The 23739-nt window shown below is 37.0% G+C and overlaps 1 protein-coding gene across 1 annotated transcript in view; it reads left to right on the forward strand.

Moving 5' to 3' along the window:
• The window catches only part of MAPK12 (mitogen-activated protein kinase 12), a 44277-nt gene extending 24727 nt beyond the window's left edge, over nt 1–19550 (forward strand). The window contains exons 5-12 of the mRNA XM_026081523.1: nt 2977–3006; nt 4775–4822; nt 10105–10219; nt 10874–10945; nt 13205–13284; nt 14071–14149; nt 15784–15957; nt 16720–19550. Of these exons, the coding sequence (XP_025937308.1) occupies nt 2977–3006; nt 4775–4822; nt 10105–10219; nt 10874–10945; nt 13205–13284; nt 14071–14149; nt 15784–15957; nt 16720–16790 (669 nt within the window). The 3' untranslated portion in view covers nt 16791–19550. The remainder of the gene's footprint in view (nt 1–2976; nt 3007–4774; nt 4823–10104; nt 10220–10873; nt 10946–13204; nt 13285–14070; nt 14150–15783; nt 15958–16719) is intronic.
• Nucleotides 19551–23739: the final 4189 nt, after the last annotated feature.

The raw sequence follows: 23739 nt of genomic DNA on the forward strand, positions 1-23739 counted from the left end.
TCATATCAGCAAAATTAGACTGTAGTATATTTATAGCATATGTGCTCCGGAGAATCAAGAGGCTTCAGTGAGAAGACATTGAAATAATTTAGAACGTAAGTGGTCATTGTGATATCCTTGATAAAGATGGCTGTTTGCAGAAGACATCAGCTTTTTTTTCGTTTATTGTTTAACAGGTTTGTTGGGAGCTTGCTTACTTAGAGATAATTACTTTAATGTATCTCTGGTGTCTGTGTACAACTGTCAGACTTCCTCTTTTTCCGTCTCGTTCCTCCCGTTCTGGTCCACTTCAGGCACATCCATGACAGAAATACTGCTTTATAGTTCTTCATTTTCTGTAGTGGTTTTACAGGCTGTGTTCTGGGGAGCCATTCTGTTCCCTCAACCCCGGAAAGCCCCGGGAAACACTTTGGCAATTTCTACTGGTGATGTTAAAACTTCCCTAATCTGCAAGTAATATGCAGCAGGAACTGATCTACCATCTACAGCAAATGTAAAGTCCTGCATCTAGGGAAGAAGAACCCATGCAACAGTACAGCCTGGGCACCCACTGGATAGAAAGCAGCTTTTCAGAAAAGGCCTTGCAGCTCTGCTGTCAGCAGGGCACCTTTGCGGCAACAAAGGCCAACCACATCCTGGGCTGTATTGGTAAAGGAGTAGCCAGCAGGTTGAGTGATCTTTCTCCCCTCTATTCAGCGCTTATGAGACTATGTCTGGAGTTCTGTGTCCAGTTTTCGGCTACCCGGTACGTGAAAGACATTGACAGACAGAGCGAGGCCACGAAGATAATTAAGGGGCTGGAGTGTAGAACATGCAAGAAGAGACTGAGCAAGCTGGGGTTGTGCAGCTGTACGAAAAGAAACCTGTGTTCATGTTACCGCTGTCTTCATTGGCCTCATGGGAGTGTGTGGAGAAGATGGAACCAGTCACAGTTTGAAACATGAGAACAGTTTGTAACATGGGAAATTCTGATAAAATATAAGGGAAAAAAATTTCACCTTGGAGATGGTCAAACACTGGAACAGGGGCCCAGAGAGGTTGTGGAATCTCCATCCTTGGAGATATTAAAAACTTTCCTGGACCATGAGCAGCCTGGTCTAGTTGGATCTGTTTTGAACAGGAGTTTTGACTGGATGACCTCCAGAGGTCCTTTGCAACATAAATTATTGTAGGATTGCCAGTGAAGGTGTGTTTTGTCTTAGCCTTGAGGCAGAACTTTTCTCTTTTTTTTGCACCTCCTATTCATATTATGTTAGCTAGAAGTGTGGAAGAACACCAAAGCTAGGATGACAGGCAGACATATATTGAAATAAACCCAGCTGTACAAAAATAGAGTAACAAAAATATAAATGCTCACTGACTTTAGGTATCTGACTTAGTCAACTTAGTCTGTGTATTCCCCTGTAACAGATGGAAAGAGGCTTTCTGAGAAGGCTAAGTCATAGCAGGAGCCTAGCTTTGTTGCATTTTTTTATCATAATCCCAAAGGCCTTTGTTGTAGCAGTTTAACATTAGACAAACTTCTAAAACAGCAGCATGAAAAGAGTAACTTGTGTTGTGGTGCAGTATACATTCTCCTTCATTTTAGTACTGAATAACAAGTATATTTTACTACTACATGTGAGGCTAGCAATTTACTGGATCTGGGCTTGGTGTAGTAATAGCATAAAAATCACCAATTCCCAGAACTGTCATATGTTTCACATACAGAAAATAAAACAACAGAAAACCACCCATACAGGTGTGTGACCGTTAATTTCTCTTCCTTCCTCCTTGGTGTTGCTCCAGTGTAGTCACAATGCAGCCTTTTTAAGTCAGTTTAAGACAAGTATCAAGGGTGTGATTCACTTTCTGCCTTTCAGTACTTGCAAAACAGTTATCTGCGTCTCAACTACTTACTAGCGATTCCCTTGATAGTCAGTGGAGAAAACAGTTTTTTCTAGGGCATTATTCAGCAGGTGAAAGGAACTGGGAACCAGAGAACCCTTCCATTTGTAATGGGGAGGCTGTGGTGACAGACACAGGTGTAGACATCTGTATTTGATCAGATGTCTCATTTCAGGGCTTCCCGGAAGAACTAGTCTTGGGCGTCCAGTTTGTTGGTTTGACTTTTGAGAGCCCTCAAAAAGATCATTGGGAAGGTTATGATAAGGGAAAGCATCTTGTAGCATGACTTCTAGATTTTTCATTCAGGAAGTATTGAAGCATATAACAAGACTTTTCAATTAAGACCTCAAGTAGACTTCATTGTGTTCTTAAATGCTTTCTTAAAATGCAGTCCTGCTGAAGCATAGGAATTGAAACTATGATAGTACAGTTGAGATCTCTCTTGCAAGAGAGCAATTCTGATATATAAAATAGGGTTAATTTTGATAAACATACATATCTAGCAGTACCAAAATTAACTGGAAACAGGATTTTATGTATGGAAGGAATTAGAAGAGCTATATGATCTGAAGGAATACTCAGACTCTTTTACTGATACCTAGGTATTAGGGGAGGGGAGGGCAAAATACTAGCTTTATTTTCAGTAATTATTTTTTCTTTAGAAAGCTGTGACCTGAAGTGTGATCTAGGAGTCCAGTTAAGACTTTTTCTTGAAATCATTCTATAATGACCTTGGCAGAAAGTATATAGTTATTCATATATATATATATTCATTCATATATATATTCATTCATATATATATTTTAAAATATATATGAATTTCTGTTATAAATGTTTATCTTATTGATCATCACTGCTTCTAACCTATCTGCTCATATTCCCTTTGGAACACCATTTTATTCTTTTTTTGTATAATACAACTCATGCTCATTTACTGAGAGTTAAAGCTAAACAAAGATAAAAAGATTCTCTGCACAATATATCAACATTTTCTAATTTCAAGGCACTTTAGCACCATGAAAAAGTACTTTTTCTCCCTCGGGCAACTTTTAAAAGTCATTAACTAAAAAATATTTTCTTTTTTTACAGTATATTCACTCATCAGGCATAATTCACAGGGTAAGTGGAAATAATAAAAAATATGTTTATATTCTGATAATGTTATTGGTATTTATGTGTAAGCATGCACATAAATATGCCTGAACTTCTATTTATGATATTTCATTTTGATTTTGCCTTTGGTTTTTTTGTTTAATAGCAATGGTGTGGCTACATCAGTGTAAGTTGGGCACCCAAGTTGCACTGAAGTCAGTTTAGATTTAGATTTCTTAAAATCTTATAGATTTCTTAAAAGCTCAGGTTCATAAAGCTTTTAAGTTCCCATGAGAGAAAATAGCATGTAAATTAAGATGAATAGATTTCTTGCTTTTCTAACAAAGGTTAGAGTAAACTTTTAAAAGCAATGATTAAATGTTGTTTAAACATCACGTTAATGTTAGAAGTATTAGGGGAAGAGTGAACACATGGGAATTGAAAAGAAAACCCAACATTTTAGAGCCTTGAAAACCTCATTTTTTTCTGAGGGAAATGAAACTGGGTGTTCTGATTCTTTTTAAATCCCTGCTGCCTGCGTAAAATCACTTCTGCACTGTGGAAGAGATGAGTTTTGAATGGTATGCTCCTGGTGCCAAGTAGCATAGCTTCCCCAAAGACTCCGTTTACATCAGAACAGTAGGAACTGGCCTTTCATAACAAAATATCAGGAGCACCACAGAAAGCGCACGTTGTACAGGAGGTTTAAGATGGACATGGAAGTTATGACAATTGCCAGAATAATTTGATAAGTGGATATTTTCACTTCCACCACTCTTGTAATCGTGGTCTAAACTTCACAGTTGCTCCGACTTTTTCTGAGCTCCCTCTTGCTGACTCTTGAACTTCTCAGTCTCGTGACGATTCCTTTGCACCCCTTTGTTTCTCTCTCAGGCCCTTCTGATCTCAATCCATATCCTGTGTGAAACTGTTGGGTGATTATTAAGTTCTGAGAGAAGATTCCTCTAAACATCTTGTGTGCTAAAGTGTGACAAAAAAAGGTTTGCAAAAGCCAAAGGAAAACTTATCTCTGTAACTGTGAATATCTAAGAAACACTAACATTGCAAAATCTTCTTAAATGGTGCCAGTACTCTTCCCTTTGTTGCTAAACTTAGCAATACAACTTCTGAAGATCAGTAAAAGTCTCCACAGTAGTTACAGAGAGTTGGTAATTTTTTTTTTTTTAATGTTGCGGTCTTCATTCAATTGACTTTTTTGTTAGGAATTTCATTTTCCTACAGAAAAGAATATAGGCTTTTATATATGATCCTAAAATCTTGTTTAATTCCTTCAATAACCATTCTAGGTATATCAGGATATGGAGTCTTTTTTAAGTAGATCTTGATATTCAGTGTGTACAGTCCAGAAGTAGAGAAGGAAATTTATTTTTCTCCATTTGGCTATATGTGAATCCTTAACTTTGTGGTAGTATTAAATGGTTCACATTTATGTTCAAACCACATACACATTAAGATGACTGAGTTCTTTTGATAGAAAGTATTTTTCTGACTTACTTACTAATGGAACAAAAGTTAATTTTTGGGGAGGGGAGGAACATAACGGGAAAAAAGTCATATATCTATTCAAATTTGTGTCCTTGCTTCTATTCTTTATTATGATTAATCTTCTGATTTAGCTTGATGACATTGCTTTACTTGTTGCTGTTCCAGGTAGTTGTATGAAAGCCATTTAACCTAAATGAAATAAATGTTTTATTTTTTAAAAAGTGTGCTTTCTTCTGTCTGCTGCAAAAGAAATAAATAAAATCCATTTCAAATCTGATTATATCTACAGGATCTGAAACCTGGAAACCTGGCAGTAAATGAAGACTGTGAATTGAAGGTAAGAAATGTTTATTTGAAACAAATAATCAAATATATTAGAAATACACCATAGAAAACAATGTGGGCAAAAGCTGTAGACATTGATAACTGGTTTCAGTGGTAGTCCAGGATTTCAACCCATGAGTTTTGAGAAGTATTGAGTAGTGGAAAATTAAAGGAAAGGGGATCAGACAGACAATGGTAACAATCTTCAAAAAAATTATGGGAGACTGATCCTTATAATTATTTTCCCACTTGTCTGACTTTAGTTACCATATTTAATTGAATTAAATATTTATTTAAGAAATAAAGCCCTGAATACTGAGAATTCAGTAGTCTCCTATTTGTATGTCCTTGATGGAAATAAATGTATGTTTCATACAAATGGCAGATGCGATGATCAATTTCTAAGATCATTATGGAGCCAAGGACAAGAAATGGCTGTGCCTCTAATTAGAAATGTTGCCCAGAATATCAGTTATAAAGATATTAAGTCCAGATAGGATGCTCTGGGAAACTAGTATAGGATGTTAATGGAGAACAGCTGAGGATTAGTTCATATGACTCCCTAGATGTCCAGAGGATGATTGCTGGTAAGTACATCTGTGCCACCGGTTATATTCATGATATTGTTGGATTGATTAGTGACTTCAGTACCTCCAGCTAGGTGAAGGGCAGCGTAAGAACTGAAACTGTCATCTTCTGGCTTGGTGTTTATGCAGCAGTCTGTGCAGCAGCTGTGGGACCAGGCAAGTGCACGTGCCTAACTGTAATAATCAACTTTTTCATGTGTGATATGTAAGTTGCAGTGAATACTGTTATATTGCTACGCAGTTATTTAATTAAAAAGACTTTTCAAGAAGAAAATCGTGTTTAAGAGCTGTAATGGAGAACTGTTTTTATGGTATGTTGCAGCTAATCACTTCAGAGAGGCATAAGAGGAATCAAATACTGCTCAGCACAAACAAGAACATGTAATTTTGTTTTTAAGTGATTCCTTTTTCACTATTAAAACTTAGAACTAGCATTAGTATCAATTGCTTATAGACTACAGTATATTTTCTAGCAGGCGTATATCAGTTCTGCTTGATTTTTGCTCTTAACTGGAAAAAAAAATTCTTTAAGGGGAGACAGTTGCTAATTGAGCTCCAGTAGTTCAGCTATTAGGTGTTTCTGTTTCTACACTGCAAAGCTGGTGCACTCTATGGTATTTCTTGCACTACCTGTTTCCTGCTTATCCAAAGTGGGGTGAAATATTGACATATACCCCCTCCTGTCCTACCCATCTGAGCTTTCTTCCAAAGGCAGGTAGGAGAATGATGCACACCCAAGTCCCTTCCCAGCATGGAAACTGGACTTAGCTGGCAGGCACTCTTGGGGACCAGGACTGTAGCGCTCGCTGTAGGAGGTATCTGTCCTGAAATGTGGATGCTGCCACTCCAGCTGATTCTTCCTTGCATATGTTCTCAGTAGAGTCCACCTGAACAGTAATTCATCTCCTGTACATGGAAGTACTGTCACCTCAAGCCACCTTCTAGATCATTAAACTGAAATACTGAATCTGACCTGCTTGATTTTATTATTCAGTTTCTTATCTGTCCTGGGAATCTTCCAGTCATTCAGCCTGTTAGAGAACATAATATTTGTACTCCAATAATTATGCAAAGAAATATGCAAAGTATCCTGACCTAGCAAAATGTATCTGTTTATCTGTGTACAATGAGTTTGCTATAAAAAAGCAAAAAATTCATTATTAAGTAGAATTTTGTAGTACTTACCACTGCTCATTTTAAGAATATAGCTTATTCTCTTGGGTGAAGAGAGAGGAGGCTCATACTGTTTCCAATCCCCAGTTAATTCTATTCTCATATTTTAATAGATCATTATTAATTTTCTAGAATTATTTTTTGTTAGCTATCTTCTCATAGCTCTAGCAGTCTGTAAGGCTAGTCCATGTTTTTCAGTTAGTTACAAAATCAAACTTCTATCCTATGCTTGAATCGTGACTGGCCTATACGTCTTCACAAAACAACAGTAAATTGGAATGAGGGTTCTTGTCTCCTAATATGTAAGTCTTCAGTTTACGCTTAGATCTTAAGACCAAACTTTCCTCCTTAAAAGAGATGAGTAAGACTTTATGGGAAGTGTTTGGTTATGTGAGAATTCCAGCTTAGAATAAATACAAGAAGTCTTAACTCTGCAAGCTGGGAGATACAGAAACAGATCAAAGGTTGTAAAGCTCTCCCTTAATTAAATAAAATGAAAGTGGGTGGAACACTGCAAAAATGTGTTTTAGTGTATAATGTACAAGCGATACACATGCACGTAGCTGTTGTAATACAATTTTATACTTGGTAGAACAGGTCTGAATGCTCAGGATCCTGTTGTTTTAGGATTTCCCTATTTAAGACAAAAAGCCATTGTCTCTTTCTGGCTTTTGGAAGTATGTTGTCAAACTGTGAGTAGGTCCCAGTGTGATGGGGAAAAAAAGAGAATCTGGAAAAACCAGTTACACACGTACCCTTCACCCCCCCACACCCTGCCACTGAGCTATAGGATTAGATTTTGAGATGCAGCCCAAGTCAAGGACATTCTTTCATGATATGATCACTGTATTTCCGTACTTAACACAACTTATTTTTCTGTTACCTTGGATATTTTCACACTTTTAGATAAACCAAGGCAAATAATTCTGTATTAGAAGATCTTTTTGTGAAGTGGCAAGGGGAAAATGTAGCCTTAGTTTTCATGTTTCTCAGTGGTCAGAGCAAATTCTGCAGTCCAGGGTTTTGCAATAATTTCTGATATCATATACAGAAGAAATATGCAAATCTGTAATTAGGAAGTACTGGTTGTTAAAACACTACTCCAGTCTTTGAACAGAAAGCAACTTGTAACATGTTGAGAGCATGCATAAGAAAAATAAGGATTTAACTCTGATCTCACTTATACCAGAATAATTCAGATTTCACTTGCACTTTCACTGTGTGTGTGCAGTCCAGGTATAATGTGTAGAATGTGACCCTACTCTGAGTGTACTTTTAAGTCAGTTTACACTGGCACAAGATCATACTTGGCAGGGTTTGTCCAATCCTTTTTCCCCACGTCTGTGCACTTAGCAGCTTCCCTTGCATTGTCTCTAACAACTATGTGGCTGGAGTCAAGCTGAAACAGTTCCCTGAATTAATAATTAATTAATAAGTAATCAATTTCATTTTTCCAAATGAGCTTTCTGACTCTCTGGTCTGACTCTCTCAACTGGAGGGTGCCATAAGGGAAAGGCCTGCCCTTTTTGCAGTCTTAAAGTTACAAGTTATTTTTGTTATGGTTGTTGAAGCAAGTTAGGAAAACTAAGTTTGCTGACAAGGAGAGCTCATCCATGAGGAACTGAAGGAAATCTGCTCTCCCTTTCAGTATTCCAAAGTTATAAAAATGATTTTGGTCAAACTTGCTCTAAAAATTGCCTTGGAAGTTCTAGCTCAAAGGTTGGAGATCAGGCAGAGTATCAGAATAATAGTTTTATGTGAATACTGTTGTTTGAAGTGGTACCATGTTAACATTAAATACTAAAAGGATAAATTTGCTCATGAGATGAAATGAATATTTTAATAGAAAAAAAATCCTAAAGTTAATGCATAGCACAAAAACATTCTTGCTGTCGTTTTCTGCTTTTACAAAAATACAAACCCAAATTATACTTCAGGTGTCTCCAACTCCAACTCACAAACTTTAGTATGGAAAAGTCCCAGAAAGTTGCGTCAGAAAAAATGGTATTACATGTGGCTTTTGAGCTGTTATGCAAAACTTCCTTTTTTCTTCCCCTCTCCTCTCTGATGCTACTGGGAAGACATAATGTAAAATATGTATATAATAAATTTGAAAGCTGTATGTAAAAGTGTATTTTGCTATTGCAAATATTTTGATTCCAGCAACTCTTCAGTGTGTAAAGTTTTTGAGTGGTAACTTCTGCCATAGTCAATTGCATTTTATTAGTAACAATAAACAGCTCTCCATTTGCATCTCATTCCCTTTTTTTAAATGGCTAGGTAATCAGCAACTATGGGGGAGAGATGGAAATGATGTTTTAAATGTGGCAGTGAAGATAAGCTATAACATATTTTCTACTCTTGATCCATGAATAAAAATATATTTTTCCTTCTTTATTAGTGCCAAGGAATGATGAAACTATCCAGTTGAAAAATTAAGTATCTTTAAATGTTTAATTACAGTGAGAGCATTACAAATCCATCACCCTTGGTACCGTGATACACAGGTGCTTCTAGTGAAAATTTCTTCTCCATAAATACATATATATGAAATCTGATACACATGGAAACTAGTGGCTGTTCATGCAAAACTACATATTCGAGTATCTGTGGATGATGATTGATTTTGAATAATTTTTCCTCACCCAAGGACCCGTCTTCTCCTGTTAGTATCAAGAATTTACTGATAAATTACAAACCGACTGTCATTCCAGGAATGGACCTCACTATTGGCTGAATATATCTTTTGATGGTCCATACAGCTGGGCCCTTACGTTAGCCAGTTTTGTAGAAGCTGACAAAAGACTGTAACATTTCTTTTTAATCTTGCTGCTGTCGACTTTACTGGAGCTAAAGATAAATATCTTTGAGTTTCAGGAATAAGCTGAATTGTACATAATCCTTTAAAAAATTGTACTGACCTTGCATTTCTTACAGAGGATTGTTCTGTAATTAAGCAGCAGGTTGGAACTCAGTGGAACAAAATAATGGTAGTTCCCTACTCTTATTGCAGATTTTCAGTGTGACCTTGAGAAAGCTTTTCTTTGTATTAGTTATTCATAAAATGAAGATAATGGTATCTCCTTATTTCAGAATATTATTAGAACACTGTTCTTAAAAATTGTACCACCTGGGATATCAGATCAATGGATACCGTATAACCATCTAGAATGGATGTTGTTCTTTCAGCCCTGCCAAGATATGATAGTCATTCTATGGTCAGGGAATTTTTGCATTGAATCTGACCTGTATCTTTATAACCAAAATTGAAGCATTTATTGTTTTCTTTACTGGTAGTGTTCCAACTTTTAGTGTTGCTATAGGAGTATCTGATGTGAAAAAATAATTCTAACATTCCTTGCTACTTCTGTCTTGATTTTGATAATAAGAACAAGACACTTTAATGAGCAAAAGATGCAGAAATAAACCAATCTCTGCAGACTGCTCTTTTTTTTTATTTTCCATATTTGGAAAGTCTGTATGAAATCGGTATCTAGGTTGTCTGATCGGGATGTTCTTTATGATTTCATTACAGATTCTGGATTTTGGATTGGCAAGGCATACAGACAGTGAGATGACAGGTTACGTGGTTACAAGGTGGTACAGAGCCCCAGAGGTCATACTTAATTGGATGCATTATACACAAACAGGTCAGCATCTTTTCAGAAAAGTCTTAACAGAGCTGAAGCATTCACTGAATCAGGCGATATATAGCCACGTCTTTGTTTCTGAAGTGAATAAGAAACTGGAGGTGGAAATAATAATATAATTTTGAAATAGTTCCTTGTAGATAAATTGCAGGTAATACTTTGGGGGTGGTTTTGTTTGTATACTGTCTGAGACTAACAGAAAGTCCCGAGGTTATTGGAAAAAAGCACTATAAAAGTATACAGATGTAACAGTCTGGTCTACATTCTTGTGCTCTCCACTGCCTATAATCTTTCTGCAAGATGTGCAGGCTGTAACTCAAACTGACAGGGAAAAATGGCAGGAGGAGAGGATTCAAGTAATACCAAGATAACCATGGAAGTTTTGAAAGCATAGAAAAATTACTTCCTACATACATTTGCTTGTTAGTGAGAAACTGATTCTGCATAATATCAGATGATCTTTTGTTTGCTAATCAAAAAGACTAACGGTTTTATGTATACTGCTTATCATACTCTGCAGGGCACACATTTATTTTATAAAAGACTGTAAATGTAAACATTACACTTCTTTAAAATATATTTTAAATTAAACTTTATCTGTATTTAAATGGACAAATATTCAGCAATTTAATGTTGCTGGGTTTTTTCTTTCAGTTGACATCTGGTCTGTCGGCTGTATAATGGCTGAGATGATAACTGGGAGGCCTCTGTTCAAAGGAAACGATCGTATCCTTTCTCAGTGAATTTATGGCACTAAGATAAGAAAATGATGATAGGTGCTTGTGCAATGTAGTAAGTCTATTCAGAAACTGATGAGCATAAATTAAAAATAATAGTAAACTGACTTTCACCTTTTTAATTTGTTGGTTATTTAATACTTGTACCAAGTTTACACATCTGCAAATTAAAACTGGTATTACTGAGCATTTTTTACTAGAGAGAGATGATCTTTGAGTCGTGTCTTGAATCAAGTGAATGATTCGGTGTTCATAGAAAAGGCTTTTTTTTTTTTTTTTTTTTTTTTTTTTAGTAGTAGGTTCCCCAAACCCAGAACATGTTCAGAGAAGTCTGGTGTGGTGTGCAGACTTCTGTGCACATGCTGGTTCATTTCATGTTTTTTGAGACTTTTATCAAAATTTGTTATGGTCTGATAAGATATTTTAGATTTGCAGAAAACAGTGTCATATCATTTCATTGCTGAGGAATTAAGAAAATAGTTAAGATCAAGCCACACTTAAACATGTAAGTGATACTTCATTCGAGATAGTTGTGATAGCTACCCAGTGTTAATAGAGGACAGCAGGAATTTTTTTTACTTTTATTTTTTTTGTTTATATGTTTTGCATGTTTGACAGCTCAGCCTAATCATTTTGCACTGCTTTCCCCTTGTGGAGTTGTAATCAATAAAGTGCTGACCTTGCGAATACTTGTTTAAATTTTTTATAAATATGCTCTATATTTAAGTACGTACTTGTAAGGTTAGAACTTCATTGCATGGACCTTATTATTCTCTTGTCTGTGAGGAAAAACATAATAAAAGAAGATTGTATTTACAAAAAATAATGACGGGGCTATGGAAAAGGAGAATACATCAAATTATTTCAGCTGTACAGATTTTAAGTATGCGTCACTTTTTAACACAAAATAGTAAAATACAGCTAAAGGACAACAGTTGACTAACAAATAGCATTTCTCGACTAATGCTAACCCTGAAAATTCTGGTGCATAAATAAGAAATGAATGAGTCATAATTTTCAAGTTGCACTGTAAATATAAGAGTATAAAAGCTAGTATTTAGTTGTATTGTATTTTGGATATTTCAGAATTATTGCTGAAATTCTATGTCCAGTGTTAAAAAGCAAATTATCCTAGTGTAGTTGTTCCTGCTGGCCTTCAGATGTATGGATCAGTATTACCTGTTGTCAGGGCAATACAGCTACGAATTCAGCTGTGAGTAGGTGAGGAAAAAAATAAATAACTTTTTAGTGATTTTTTTTTTTTTATGAATAGGTTTTCCGATAAACTTGGTATGGGATTTTTTGTTTGTATGTTTGTTTGATCAGCATTACCCACCATTTCCTTTTTCTGCAGAGGTTTGTGGAATTTGTATGTGCTTTAAGTCTGGGTGATCAAAGTAGCAAATGAGACGCAAAGGTTTTCTCTACAGCATTAGCCCCCCTGTAAATATGGTGGTTCTTCTTTGAAACAGCTAATATTGTTGCTGATTAATCTGTACTGTTTTAGGACACAGAAGACTAGGGATTGTTCTGATGCGTTATCCCAATTACTATGTTTCCAGCATCTCAGCATGTGGAATCAAGCAAAGCAGGTGGGAAATGAGGAGGAGGAGGAGAATGAAGGTTTTTTTTTTTCTTAAGTTGCTCAGTGTGGAGAAGAATTAACAAAGACTGATTTCCTCTGATTTTTATTCTGTTTCCCCTACTGTCTGGTGTTCCTTATGACTTTGCCTGCCTCTACAATAGCTCTGGCTGCTCTTGCTTAGTTGCCTTAGTATTGGATAGACCAGGGCAATGGATATGGTATGTGATGCTTGTCCAGACACACCATCAAACAGATGGTTATTGAATTTGTAATACGACCTTTTCCTCTATGGGAATGTTAATGAGGGTCTCTCCTCTTCCTAGGATCTCCTCTACCTATCTGTCATGCAACATATGGAAACTTAATAACTTTTGGACCAATTTTGACCAAAAGTATTAGAGGAGGCCAGATAATATTAGAGGAGTTTGCAGATGATTCAGTTGTGTGTTCCCAAGTTATAAGATACTTTATTTCAGGTGCTTTCAGTGTCTTTGCCTTTGCAAGAGAAATGGAGAACTTTCACCTCATTTTTTATGAATCTTATTTGCAGTTGTTTTGTTCTGATTTCTGCTTTATTCTCCAATTGCAAAGAAACACACAATTTTTGTAAGGTGTTTAATTTTGCTGTGGTGAAAGACTTTGTTCCTTATTTCTGGTATTCAGATCTGGACCAACTCACAGAAATAATGAAAATAACAGGCACGCCAACTCAAGATTTTGTTCAAAAACTGCAGAGTCAAGATGTGAGTATTCTGCTTTGTCAGTTTGTTTTATGAGTCTTAATTTTACTTAAGCCATGCTCAGTTTTTAGACTGACTGAGATAATATATTGAAATGACCACTGATGGTGCATATCCACCTTGAAGTGCTTTGGGCACCCAAAATAACTACAGGAGATTAAGGGGAGCCAGAAAATGATTAGAACACCTGAAAATTCTATACATTTAAATACTTTAAAGTTCCCAGTGTGTAGCATATAAACAGCTAGGCATCAACTGTATTACTGCCTTTCCTGGAATTATACTGAAAATATGAACCTATTCAGAAAACTCACTTGTTCTGCAGATGTCCCTGACTTCGTCCTTCCTGTCCTTGTGTGGATGTCTTTCTGGAGTCCTTAAACCCCTACTATAAAGCACCTAAAATTAATCATTAGACTAACTGTATAATTTAAATACTAACAAATTACTTTAACAGATAGACTTCTAAAGATTCCTGTAAACACAAGTATGGCTTTTATTCTTTCAAATGATGCCTACATATTTATTCTAATTAATTTATTAAATATTGAGCACTAATAATTTAAGCTTTAAATATCATTTCTTAATCACAATCATAAGGCTTGATTAAAAAAGTTCTTCTCAGCAAGAATCTGAATATAATCAGCATTTATAGGAAAAAAATTAACAAATCCATGTGTACAATGCAGTATCAAAGCATCATTAAAAGTTGCCTATTAAGCATAAAGTTAATGTTGTCACATTACAAACAACTCAAATTTCTAATTCAAAATTCATGTTTCTTTTAAGGCAAAAAACTATATCAAAAGCCTCCCAAAAGTTCAGAAAAAAGATTTTGCATCCATCTTGAAGTATGCGAATCCTTTGGGTAAGAAAGTTTGTGTGGATGTGTACAATTTGTATTGTTCTTGTGTTTGTATTGGAGGCAGCAGCAGTAACATCAGTCATGTGCTAACCATGACAGTTATGTGATGGTTCTCATGCTGTTCTACCTCTTGCTTCCCATAATTCATAACTTTGATTTTAAGGGCTAAACTTAACCAAGTTTATACCCTGCCAGGAATCAGATGTTTCCTGAAGAGTTGGAAAAGAAGTGTTTTGTGTTTTAGGCTCTGATCCAGCCTATGCTTGATGTTTTTGCTGGATCTGCTTTCTCAAGAGTCCTGGGAAACAAAATATCTGTAATAAATTTTTCTATGTATTATATTTGAAATATAATTCTGAAAGCTGAATCTGATCCATAATAGACATGCAAGCAAATAGAAAGGTGACATTTTAGTGATGGAATGAATACTTTCTGAGAAACATCTGTGCATTCCTAAGAACTGGCTTGTATTTGGTAGATATAAACAGCTAGAAGAGCATACCAAGTATGCACAACTGTGACATGACAGTCAGGCAGAGCTTTGAGATGGATCTGCCCAAACCTTATCTGTTCTCCAGCAAACTGAGCACTCAAAAAGCTAGGTTTTATTAAAATATAAATTAGGATAATTGGGTCTTCTCTATTTAAGAAGTTAAAATAATAAGGTCAGTTGCAATGGAAATCAATAGGATCGATAAGCAACTCTTACCTGACTGCTCAGTTAACTCACTGACCTTTTGAGCTACAGCAAACTCCACACATTTCCATTTAGTTTTTCGGAAGTTTCTTCCCGTCACCTCTGAGTCTGGCTGGCTGCTCCTTTCATAGAGAACAGCTGCGCATGCTCTGGAAGAAAAGGTTGGAGAGAATCCGTGATGTGACAGGCAAGAGTTGCAGCTCCCTGTTGCATGCTGCTGTCTCTCCCCTTTCAGTGTTCCACCTGACCCAGGAACATTCTTACAGGAACATAATAGAAAAAGGGAGAATAAACAAATCTGTCATCTTGTCTGCTTACACTTACCCATTCTGATAGTCTCACATAGTACCTGATCCAAAATCCATTGGTGAGGAATATACAAGATTTTCATAGATTTTTAGTGTTTCATCTGAGGTCCAGAATACATAGCAGATAAAGTCTGTGCTGAGACTCTGATCATGGAGAGCTGCAGTGCGCCTCAAAGTGTACTGGTGGGGCTGAGGGCTTGGATTTGGTCACATGCAGAGCAATTCTCATTAGCTCTTCATCCATCTGTTCATTCTGCTGCTGTCAAGTCATCATATACCCTAAAACCACAACACAGTGGCAGCAGTGTGCAAAGACACCTGTGCAACCCTAAATGCAGTGGTTCTGGAGCCAGAAGTTGAAGAGTCACCAGCTGAGGTGATGTGGCTGTATTGCTTTTGGAAGCAGCGGAGCATCTCTGCTTTGCATCAGGCTTTGTATGTGTCCCAGCTTGTTCACAGCACTGTATTGTGTGGTGCAGATGGGCCCCAGTGGCTATAGAACAAACACCCAGTGATTCTGTTTTGTAACTCTGTATTTATTTAAAATATCTCTGGGGCAACATTACTGTGTACAAGCTGGAATCGGTGGTATGATTTGAATGTAATGGGGTTTTTTTGTTGTTGTTGAATAGCTGTAAACCTTTTGGAGAAGATGCTGGTGCTAGATGCAGAGAAGAGAGTCACAGCAGCTGAGGCTTTGATGCATCCTTACTTTGAACCTGTTCATGATCCTGAGGAAGAAATCGAAGCTGAGAAATATGATGACACGTTTGATAACATGGATCTTCCACTGGATGAATGGAAGCGTGAGTTCAGTTTTGTGATGGTTTTAAAAAGGAACAGATAGAAAGGTCATCCAAATAACTCGTAGAGTAAAGGAGTAAGTAGACAGCAGTAAGACTGAGAAACACTGTTGACAAATCAGTGTTCCTCTCATCAGATCTTTCTGGAGCCAACCCCAAAGGTTTTCTTCTCTTCCTTCTAATAGTGGCTTCTCTCCTCTACTTGTCCGTGTGTCTTTCCTCCCATCTGCTGCAATGTAGGAGAGAAGTCACTTCTGTAACTTGTTCCTTTCAGTATGTAGAACAGGAAACAGCTTCTTAAACTGATGGCTCTTCAGGGCTGCAACTGTTGCTAGCCTTAATTTTAAGTTAGCTCTTTTCTGTCACTGAGAGAGACTGTCTCAGCAGAGATTTACCTCTGAATCTAGTTTTTATCCAACTTTGGAAGGTTGTATTTTGACTTTTAAATGAGAACTTGATTTTTAATTATGCTATGCCCAGCACATCTTGCTGAAGAATGCCCACTGCATTGTAAAGCCACCACTCGCATCCCTTGGAAAGCACCTACAACATTTTGGTATTGGGCTGCTTCTTCAAATCTGAAATGGTGACTTAGGATAAAATGGACCTTGATTTCCTTACTCTTTGTACTCTTTCTACCTTTTTTGCCTCTCTTCCTCACCTAGATGAAAGCCTTACCATGCTGGCAGTTGCCCCTTGCTCAAGTCTGTGCAGCCCCTTTTCTCAGTTTACCAGCAGCACTATTTTTCTTCTGTTGTTTTCCAGGTATTACGTATAAAGAGATACTGAACTTCAAGCCACCACAAACATCAGAGTCAAAGGAGACAGCAGTGTAATTGTCTGACTTGATCTTTTCAGAACTCAGAAGAAAACAGGAAAGTTGTAAATGTTTGTGATATTTCAGGTGTATAAAACTTTTATAAATAAACTGGATGTAATCTGTTTCATCTGCACTGTAAGAAAGAGCAGTGTCTCTTACTCTGCTTGTGGAAGTTGATGCCTTTGGGAGTAGCATTTCAAAACTATCCAGAAATTTATTTCTACCCACATCTCCCTTCTGCGTGAAGGAATTCAGATTGTGATAACACAGTATCATCTTCAAAAGAGCAGGTAGAGCTAATTCTTCAAATCAGAGGTCGGAAGAGTGCAAGTTACCACTCTGAACAAGCTGAGACACAGACTATGTCAGTGATGCGCAGTGAGTACTCTCTAAGGCCAGTGACCTATACTGAATACTAGAAGTATTAGCATGAGTTCCTCTGGACTGTTCTGCCTTGATGAGGTGCCTGGAGAGGCTCATCGTCTTTTTACCTCAGCTAGTGTAGCGGGTAGTGGAGACATAGCCTGAATGAATGCCTCTTTCCCTTGTCCACCATGTCCAACGTGAATGGAGATCTGAGCTCCAACCAATTCTGACCAATTTTTGCAAGAGGCAAGAAGCAGAGAAGTGTCAGTGTCCCAGATTTTTGCAAAGTAACCAATGTAGCAGGACAAGATTTCCCAAATGCATGAGGTGAACTGTCACTAGATAAACAGTCACTTTCAGGGGGTACAGTATTTTAGTCTGAATACAGTGCAGTTTCTTTTAATAAACTAGGGATCAAGGAGTTCCAGGGAGAACTATAAGGTTTTCTAAAATTTTGTAATTTTCTAGCATCTTGGTATTGAAACAATCACTGAAAAAGTGCGCCTTCTCAGAGGGGGATACTGACTGGAGAATCAGCAGTGCTGATGTTAGAAATAAAGTTGCATGCAGGTCACATTATAGAAAATAAGATGAGAATAAAAATGCAGTGCAGCTGTTCTCGTGACCTGCAGCAAGTTGTTTTGTTCACAGTGTATAGAGGTGATGCCAGGTGCAGAATAATAACTGTTTCTTTTTTTAGCCTTTGCAACTCATCTTAATTTCTCGGGGGAGAGAGGGGGCAGAGAGAAGGGGGCACCTTAGTCTCATTTGGGAGATGCCTTACCAACAGTAGACAGCTCCCTTTTGAGTTCCCATGGGATACTGGTGAGGCACTTTGTAAGTCCCTCTTATTATCTGGGTTCATTTATTGTATTTTCCTAGGTGCTTAGTTCGTAATAATCTCTCAGAGGAAAAAGAAATTGGCAAACCTGTGGGATGCAGATTTTTTGTGGGATTGCTTCTCCTTGTTAAAGATAATCTCTTTAAAACTAACTATTTGGATATGTGTAATTCCCAATGCAATATACTGTTGTGTGTTGCTGCTGAGTGAAATAGCTGTGAAGGAAGACATACAATATTAGCAGAAGAAGAAAACTTGAACAAGTCTCTGAAAAACAACTAAGAAATTACTTGTTTTTTGCTTTAATAAGCATTTTAAAACAAGCTTAATCAAGTCACAGTTGTTCTGTTTCTCTTAATGAATGCTTTAGTTAAACAACTGTAAATATCAGTATTTGCTTAAAAATTATTTGTGAGGGACATTGATTAGCTGAGACAGGCACCGAGGGAGACTACATGGTAACAGAAGCCTTGAACTCTTGGTGTGCTTGACAAGCTGTTAAAAATGATTGTGTCAGGAATGCCTGAAAGAGCGAGCAGTGAGTGTAATTTGAAACAAAACATTTTTCCACACTACAGATCACTGAGGAAGGCACACTGAAGAGTCAATTTTGCCCTATTGACTTTCTGCTTGGGCTACACAATTACGTTAAATAGGAACTTTATTTTTTACTTAATGAATGTTTTCTCTTTTAGGATCATGCCCTGTAGTCCTCCTAAAAGTCAAGGGAGAAAAGTGCCTATTGGAGTTAGGAGTTTTTGATAGAGCCAGTCAAGGAAGGTAAAAGAATGTCAAAATTTCTTTGAAAATGTTTCCTTTTTACTTTAAATGGAATTTCAGCAGCTTAGGTTCTGGCAAATGTCTAAATTCTTGAAATAATGCAAATGGCTCAAAAACTAGTCAGATTTAGAGCTTTTTTTTTCATTGAAAAACTGGTTTGTAGGTTTTTTTTCTTAAATTCCAACACTTTAATGTGCTTTTTAACTCTTTTTGCCCCTTTAACTTTAGTGAAATCAAGCCCTATAAAACTGCATTCACTGTGGTGGACTTATGCTTGTCTTGGTTGTGACTTAGAATTGTAGAAGCAGCTAGCCCACATGAGACATAAGAAAATAATGTTAGTTTTTCTAGATATTTGGGGATACAAAACTCTTAAAATAACTGAAGAGAAGACCTTGATGTATGTGCTAGCAAAGGCAGAAGAAGTAAAGTACTGCTGTGCTGTCTTGTCAGTAAACAGTTTGTAAGGTGAAATAACAAACACTAAAAAAGTTTGTTCAATCTTAGCATGATGTTTCTGTGAAGAAATTGAAATACAAAAAATCTGTTTGAAACAGCAGTAGAGATTATTAGTATAAATAGTTCATTAAAAGAAATGTGGTGAAAGCAGAATTATTTTGCATGGGAGGCAGCTGCTGCTTCAAAGGGAGAGACAACATTTCCTAGGTTTTTATTTGCTATTTCTACTGGTGCTAAGCAACTCAGGAATAAGAACCCAATTTCTGTTTGCCTTAAGGAGAAATGTAAATATGTTCTGCATGTACTTGAAATGTATTGTGAAAAATAAAGGTTGGGTTTTTGTTTTTTGCACAATAATGGTCTTATTTTCCCCATATGAATTCCCAAATGTATAATCATTCCTGAAAATACTATTTTCAGTATAAGGAAATGGTATGAAACCTAATATTGTAGGTACATTTTATGTAATATGAGCTGCTGATATAGTTTATTTCGGAAATCAGTCAGACCACAAATCCTAACCTTTTTTCCATTTCCAAAATAGCAAGTCAGCCACAGAACTGACTAGATTGTACTACTGCCATGTATTTCTTGGAGCATCTTGGATTTTACCAGACATCTCTGCTTTGTTCTGAAGGACAGCATTTCAGTACTTAAACACACATTCCTCAGCATGATTTTAAGAGCTAGAGCCTGACTGACCATCAGTGAGCCTCTATGACATAGAAATCCCCGAGTTGGCAAGGGAAGTCAGAGTTAGTAGAGTTCTAGCAGCATATGTGGGACCTTAGCCTGGAAAACCTATATGCCTCCTGACTGTTTTAGAGCAGAAATTGTCCCATTAAATATTACAGTGTCTGCTGCATTGAAGTCGTCATTCACGTTAAGTTTTGAAAATGGTGAGAAATTTTTGAAAATGGTCTGATGAGGCTCACAATTTGACTTCCTGCTAATTTTCTGGTTTATTATTGGATAACACCGAGGTGAGTGCTAATGTGTGGCCTGCAAAATGTATTTAGAAGATCCACTTTATTCTTATTTCAGAACTAATAAGCATATGAGCTGGGTGGGATGCTTTGAGCTTCCTGCTTTCTGATTAGCTGTTCAGATAAAAACATCAGAGGTTTCTGATCTGCTCAGCTAAGGTTATCATAGAACTGTTATGTCAGAGCCGCTGTTAGATGTTACCATTCACTGGATCTTGGCATGAAATACTCCCATAAGGGTGTCGTGTGGCCTATGCATGTTTGAAGCCCAATAAACAGGCATTAAAAGTACACATTTTTAAAATCAGTTTTCTCTTATTAATCATTTGAATGCTGAGTAGTACTGCTAGGATCCTGTATACGCTGAGTCAGGGAGAACAAGAACAGAAAGGGTGGCTTTTGGGGCTCGTTTTCAGAGAAAGGTTATTGTTTAGCAAGTAACAGGGAAAGAATAGGGGCTCATAACACCTGCTGTCTCTGCTGATTAATTTTCCATGTCCTAGTACACTGTAAGGCAACTGGTTGTGTAAGTCAGATATTATCAGAGGCTATTCTAGGGACTAACACACTTAAAATCTCTTCCTAAGTATTTTTAAGAATTAAGAAATATGGGTTGGAGAAAAATTTAAAAAAAGGAGGACTTACATCATAGAGACACCCTTTGAAACTTCACGGACTAGCAGTTAATGAGCAGCTCTTTTGCACAGATTTGCAGTTTTCTGGGATAGCAACATAATGATCTGAAAACTAAATTGCCATCTAGCAACCACATGCAGCTCTCATGCATGGGAATGATTGCATGAAATTTAGCTACCAAGAACAGCATCCCTCTGCAAGGAGGCAAATGGGGACAAGTAATTTAAGGATTCATTATTTTGTCTGCTGTTATACTGCTGTGCAAGCCAAGTTCCCTTATGCTTAGCCTTGCTACATTTCCATATGAGAGTTTTCTCGTTCACCCCAAGGTCTGTTTCAGTAGGGTCATTGCTGGTTCAGTAGGGGATGTGGTGAATTTCCCAACTAAGCTTGGGTAATCTAGGCGTGCAACTCCTATGGCTTTTACTGAAGTATTTTAAATGCACTTGTTATTTTTGTGAGGGACAACTGTGAAGCAACCAAATTAAATGTAGTGAAAGAAATTACTCAGATTCTGTTTGAGAATTTTCTCATTTTTTACTATGGGACATTCTTTGGAGGTACATATGCTTGGGCAGAGCAGGAAATGTCTGCCTGGGTTTGGATGGGGCCTGAGATAATGGGACTCAGAGCTCAGTGAGGCTCATGATACTAATATAATAACAAGCAAAGATGGCCACCTAATCCAATTCAGTTGGGTATTAATGAGAAACTCACTGATTATTAAAACAGTAAAATTATACTGCTCCAGAGATCATGGGCATTTAGTCCACCAGAGGCCTGGACCAAGTTAGCTTTTTTCTGGTATTTTAAAAGCCCCATTTGTTTGTGTCAGTTACTGGTCTCTGAATAGTACTACTTAGCATGGGTCCAACCATTTTGCTGTTGCTAGGAATCTTGTCACATTTTTGTTTTTGATTCAAGTTTGAAATTGCTTTTTTATAAAGACAGTAGTGTGCTACTGTAGGGAGAGAAAATATGTCTTGAGAAGTAAAATCAGAAAAACATAAAGGCTTTCTCTAAAGCAAACTCCTCTCAAGATCTAGAGTATGTTATAAAATACGCTTCAGTTATAAGGAATCAAAATTGCTACTCAGAAAGAATTCTGAACAATGGCTGGAGTAACCAAATACTTTCAGTTACAATTTTAACTCTTAGAGAATCCCAAGGAGCACTTTTTTAATGCAGAAAATTCATGTTGTATAAATGTTCAATAAAAAGAAGGCATGACTGGTGTTTACAAAATGTCTGCTAGTCAAAGTAGGGCACTTTCTTAAGAATAAATTTGCATATTGATAAGGGAGACCGAAGAATACCACAGGGAATTCCCCAGAATGTATGTTGAACTATAAATTAGCAGAACAAGATGATGAAACCAGGCAAATTTTGATTAGGTTTAAATGATTAAATTAAATGCAGTGCATCTCCAGTGGGTGGGATAGCTAGGTTTTTTAATTCTGTATTTTCAGGCAAAAACTTAAATACAACAAAATTCATTTTATGGGTTTATCATAGTCCCAGTTGTCACAGTCTGTCCATATCATTACTAGCGTGAACACCGTTTACCTAGGTGATCTTAATTCACTTTCCTTGTCTATGTGTTTATCATGTTATTTTTCTTCGTATGGTATCACTTTCATTGAGGGCGATGGGTAAACCTTCTGTAGGATTTTGTACTGGAAGAGATTATAGTTCCTGCCTTCCAGGTCTTGCAGAAGTTGGTATGTGGTGAATAAGACAAGGCAGAGAGCAGGACATGAAAGAATAGTCTCATAGTTATGGTACCTGAAACGATCCTGTGTAGAACTGAGTCCTCTCTTGTCTCTGCCAAAGCTGCCTTTGACTGTTCCTGATGTTTTGGCTGGTCACCTGGAGCCCTCCGTCCCTGGCGCAGCTGTGAGTACTTGTGTATGTGCTGCACACAGCCAGAGCCAGCGGGAGCTGTGCTTTGGACAGGCTCTGGCTGTGCTAGTGAACTCCCTGTGCCAGGAGGGTTTCCAGGTACTGGACCACAGTTGTCTGTTCTGTCAAACTGCTAACACAATGGGACACTGTTATCTGGTCCAGGCCAAAACAAATCCATAAATACAAGTGCCAGTTAACTCTGGCCAAAATTTGAATCTGCTGGTTTCAGAAAGCCTGTGGATTTCAGGGTCTTAGGTGGTTTGTATTAAATCAAGGTCAAGTTCTACCTGAAAAGATTACTTTACAATACCCCAGAATAAAAGGAAAATAATACAAATTTTTCCCTGTTATTTGGGAAATCTACTGAAGTCATTGTGAGTCTGTCATTTCCTATTAACAGGTTTTGGACCAAGCCCATAGTAAGGGTCATAACAAAATAATTTGCCCTAATAACGTTTTTCCTACATAATACATTTGTGCAAAAGATAATGATGAGATAGGAAGGAAAACAACTACTAGAGAGCACAAATTCCATTTAAAACAAAGAAAAGGCTATATAGGAGGTTCAAGGCATTGCTGATTAATATATTAAGTAAACATTCAGACTCATCAGATAGGTTAAACCATGGATGTGAGAATACTGTGAATTTTGAGAAGGAGTGCCAAATGCCAGCAGAATAGGAGGGCTAAATCATTAGTGATAAAAATAAATTTCCAATTCTATGTCGTACTGCAGGCTTTAAACATCACTCTGTTTATCTAAATCAAAACCACTCTGTTAGTGCTTTAAATTAAGGTTGCTGAATTATCAGAACAGTGTGAAACTATGACCATATGTAAACAAGGACCATTTGGAGACTCCAAAACAAGAGAAATTCTCTCCACAGATCAGAGCTCACTATATCTGTTTATCCATTAATTACTGTAGCTATTCAGTATTGCTATTTTAAGTCTCTAAACCAAATATTAAATATTTTCCTTTGTTTTTTTCA

Source organism: Apteryx rowi, unplaced genomic scaffold, assembly GCF_003343035.1.
Source record: "Apteryx rowi isolate R43461 unplaced genomic scaffold, aptRow1 scaffold_550, whole genome shotgun sequence".
In the NCBI taxonomy this organism is placed as follows: domain Eukaryota; kingdom Metazoa; phylum Chordata; class Aves; order Apterygiformes; family Apterygidae; genus Apteryx; species Apteryx rowi.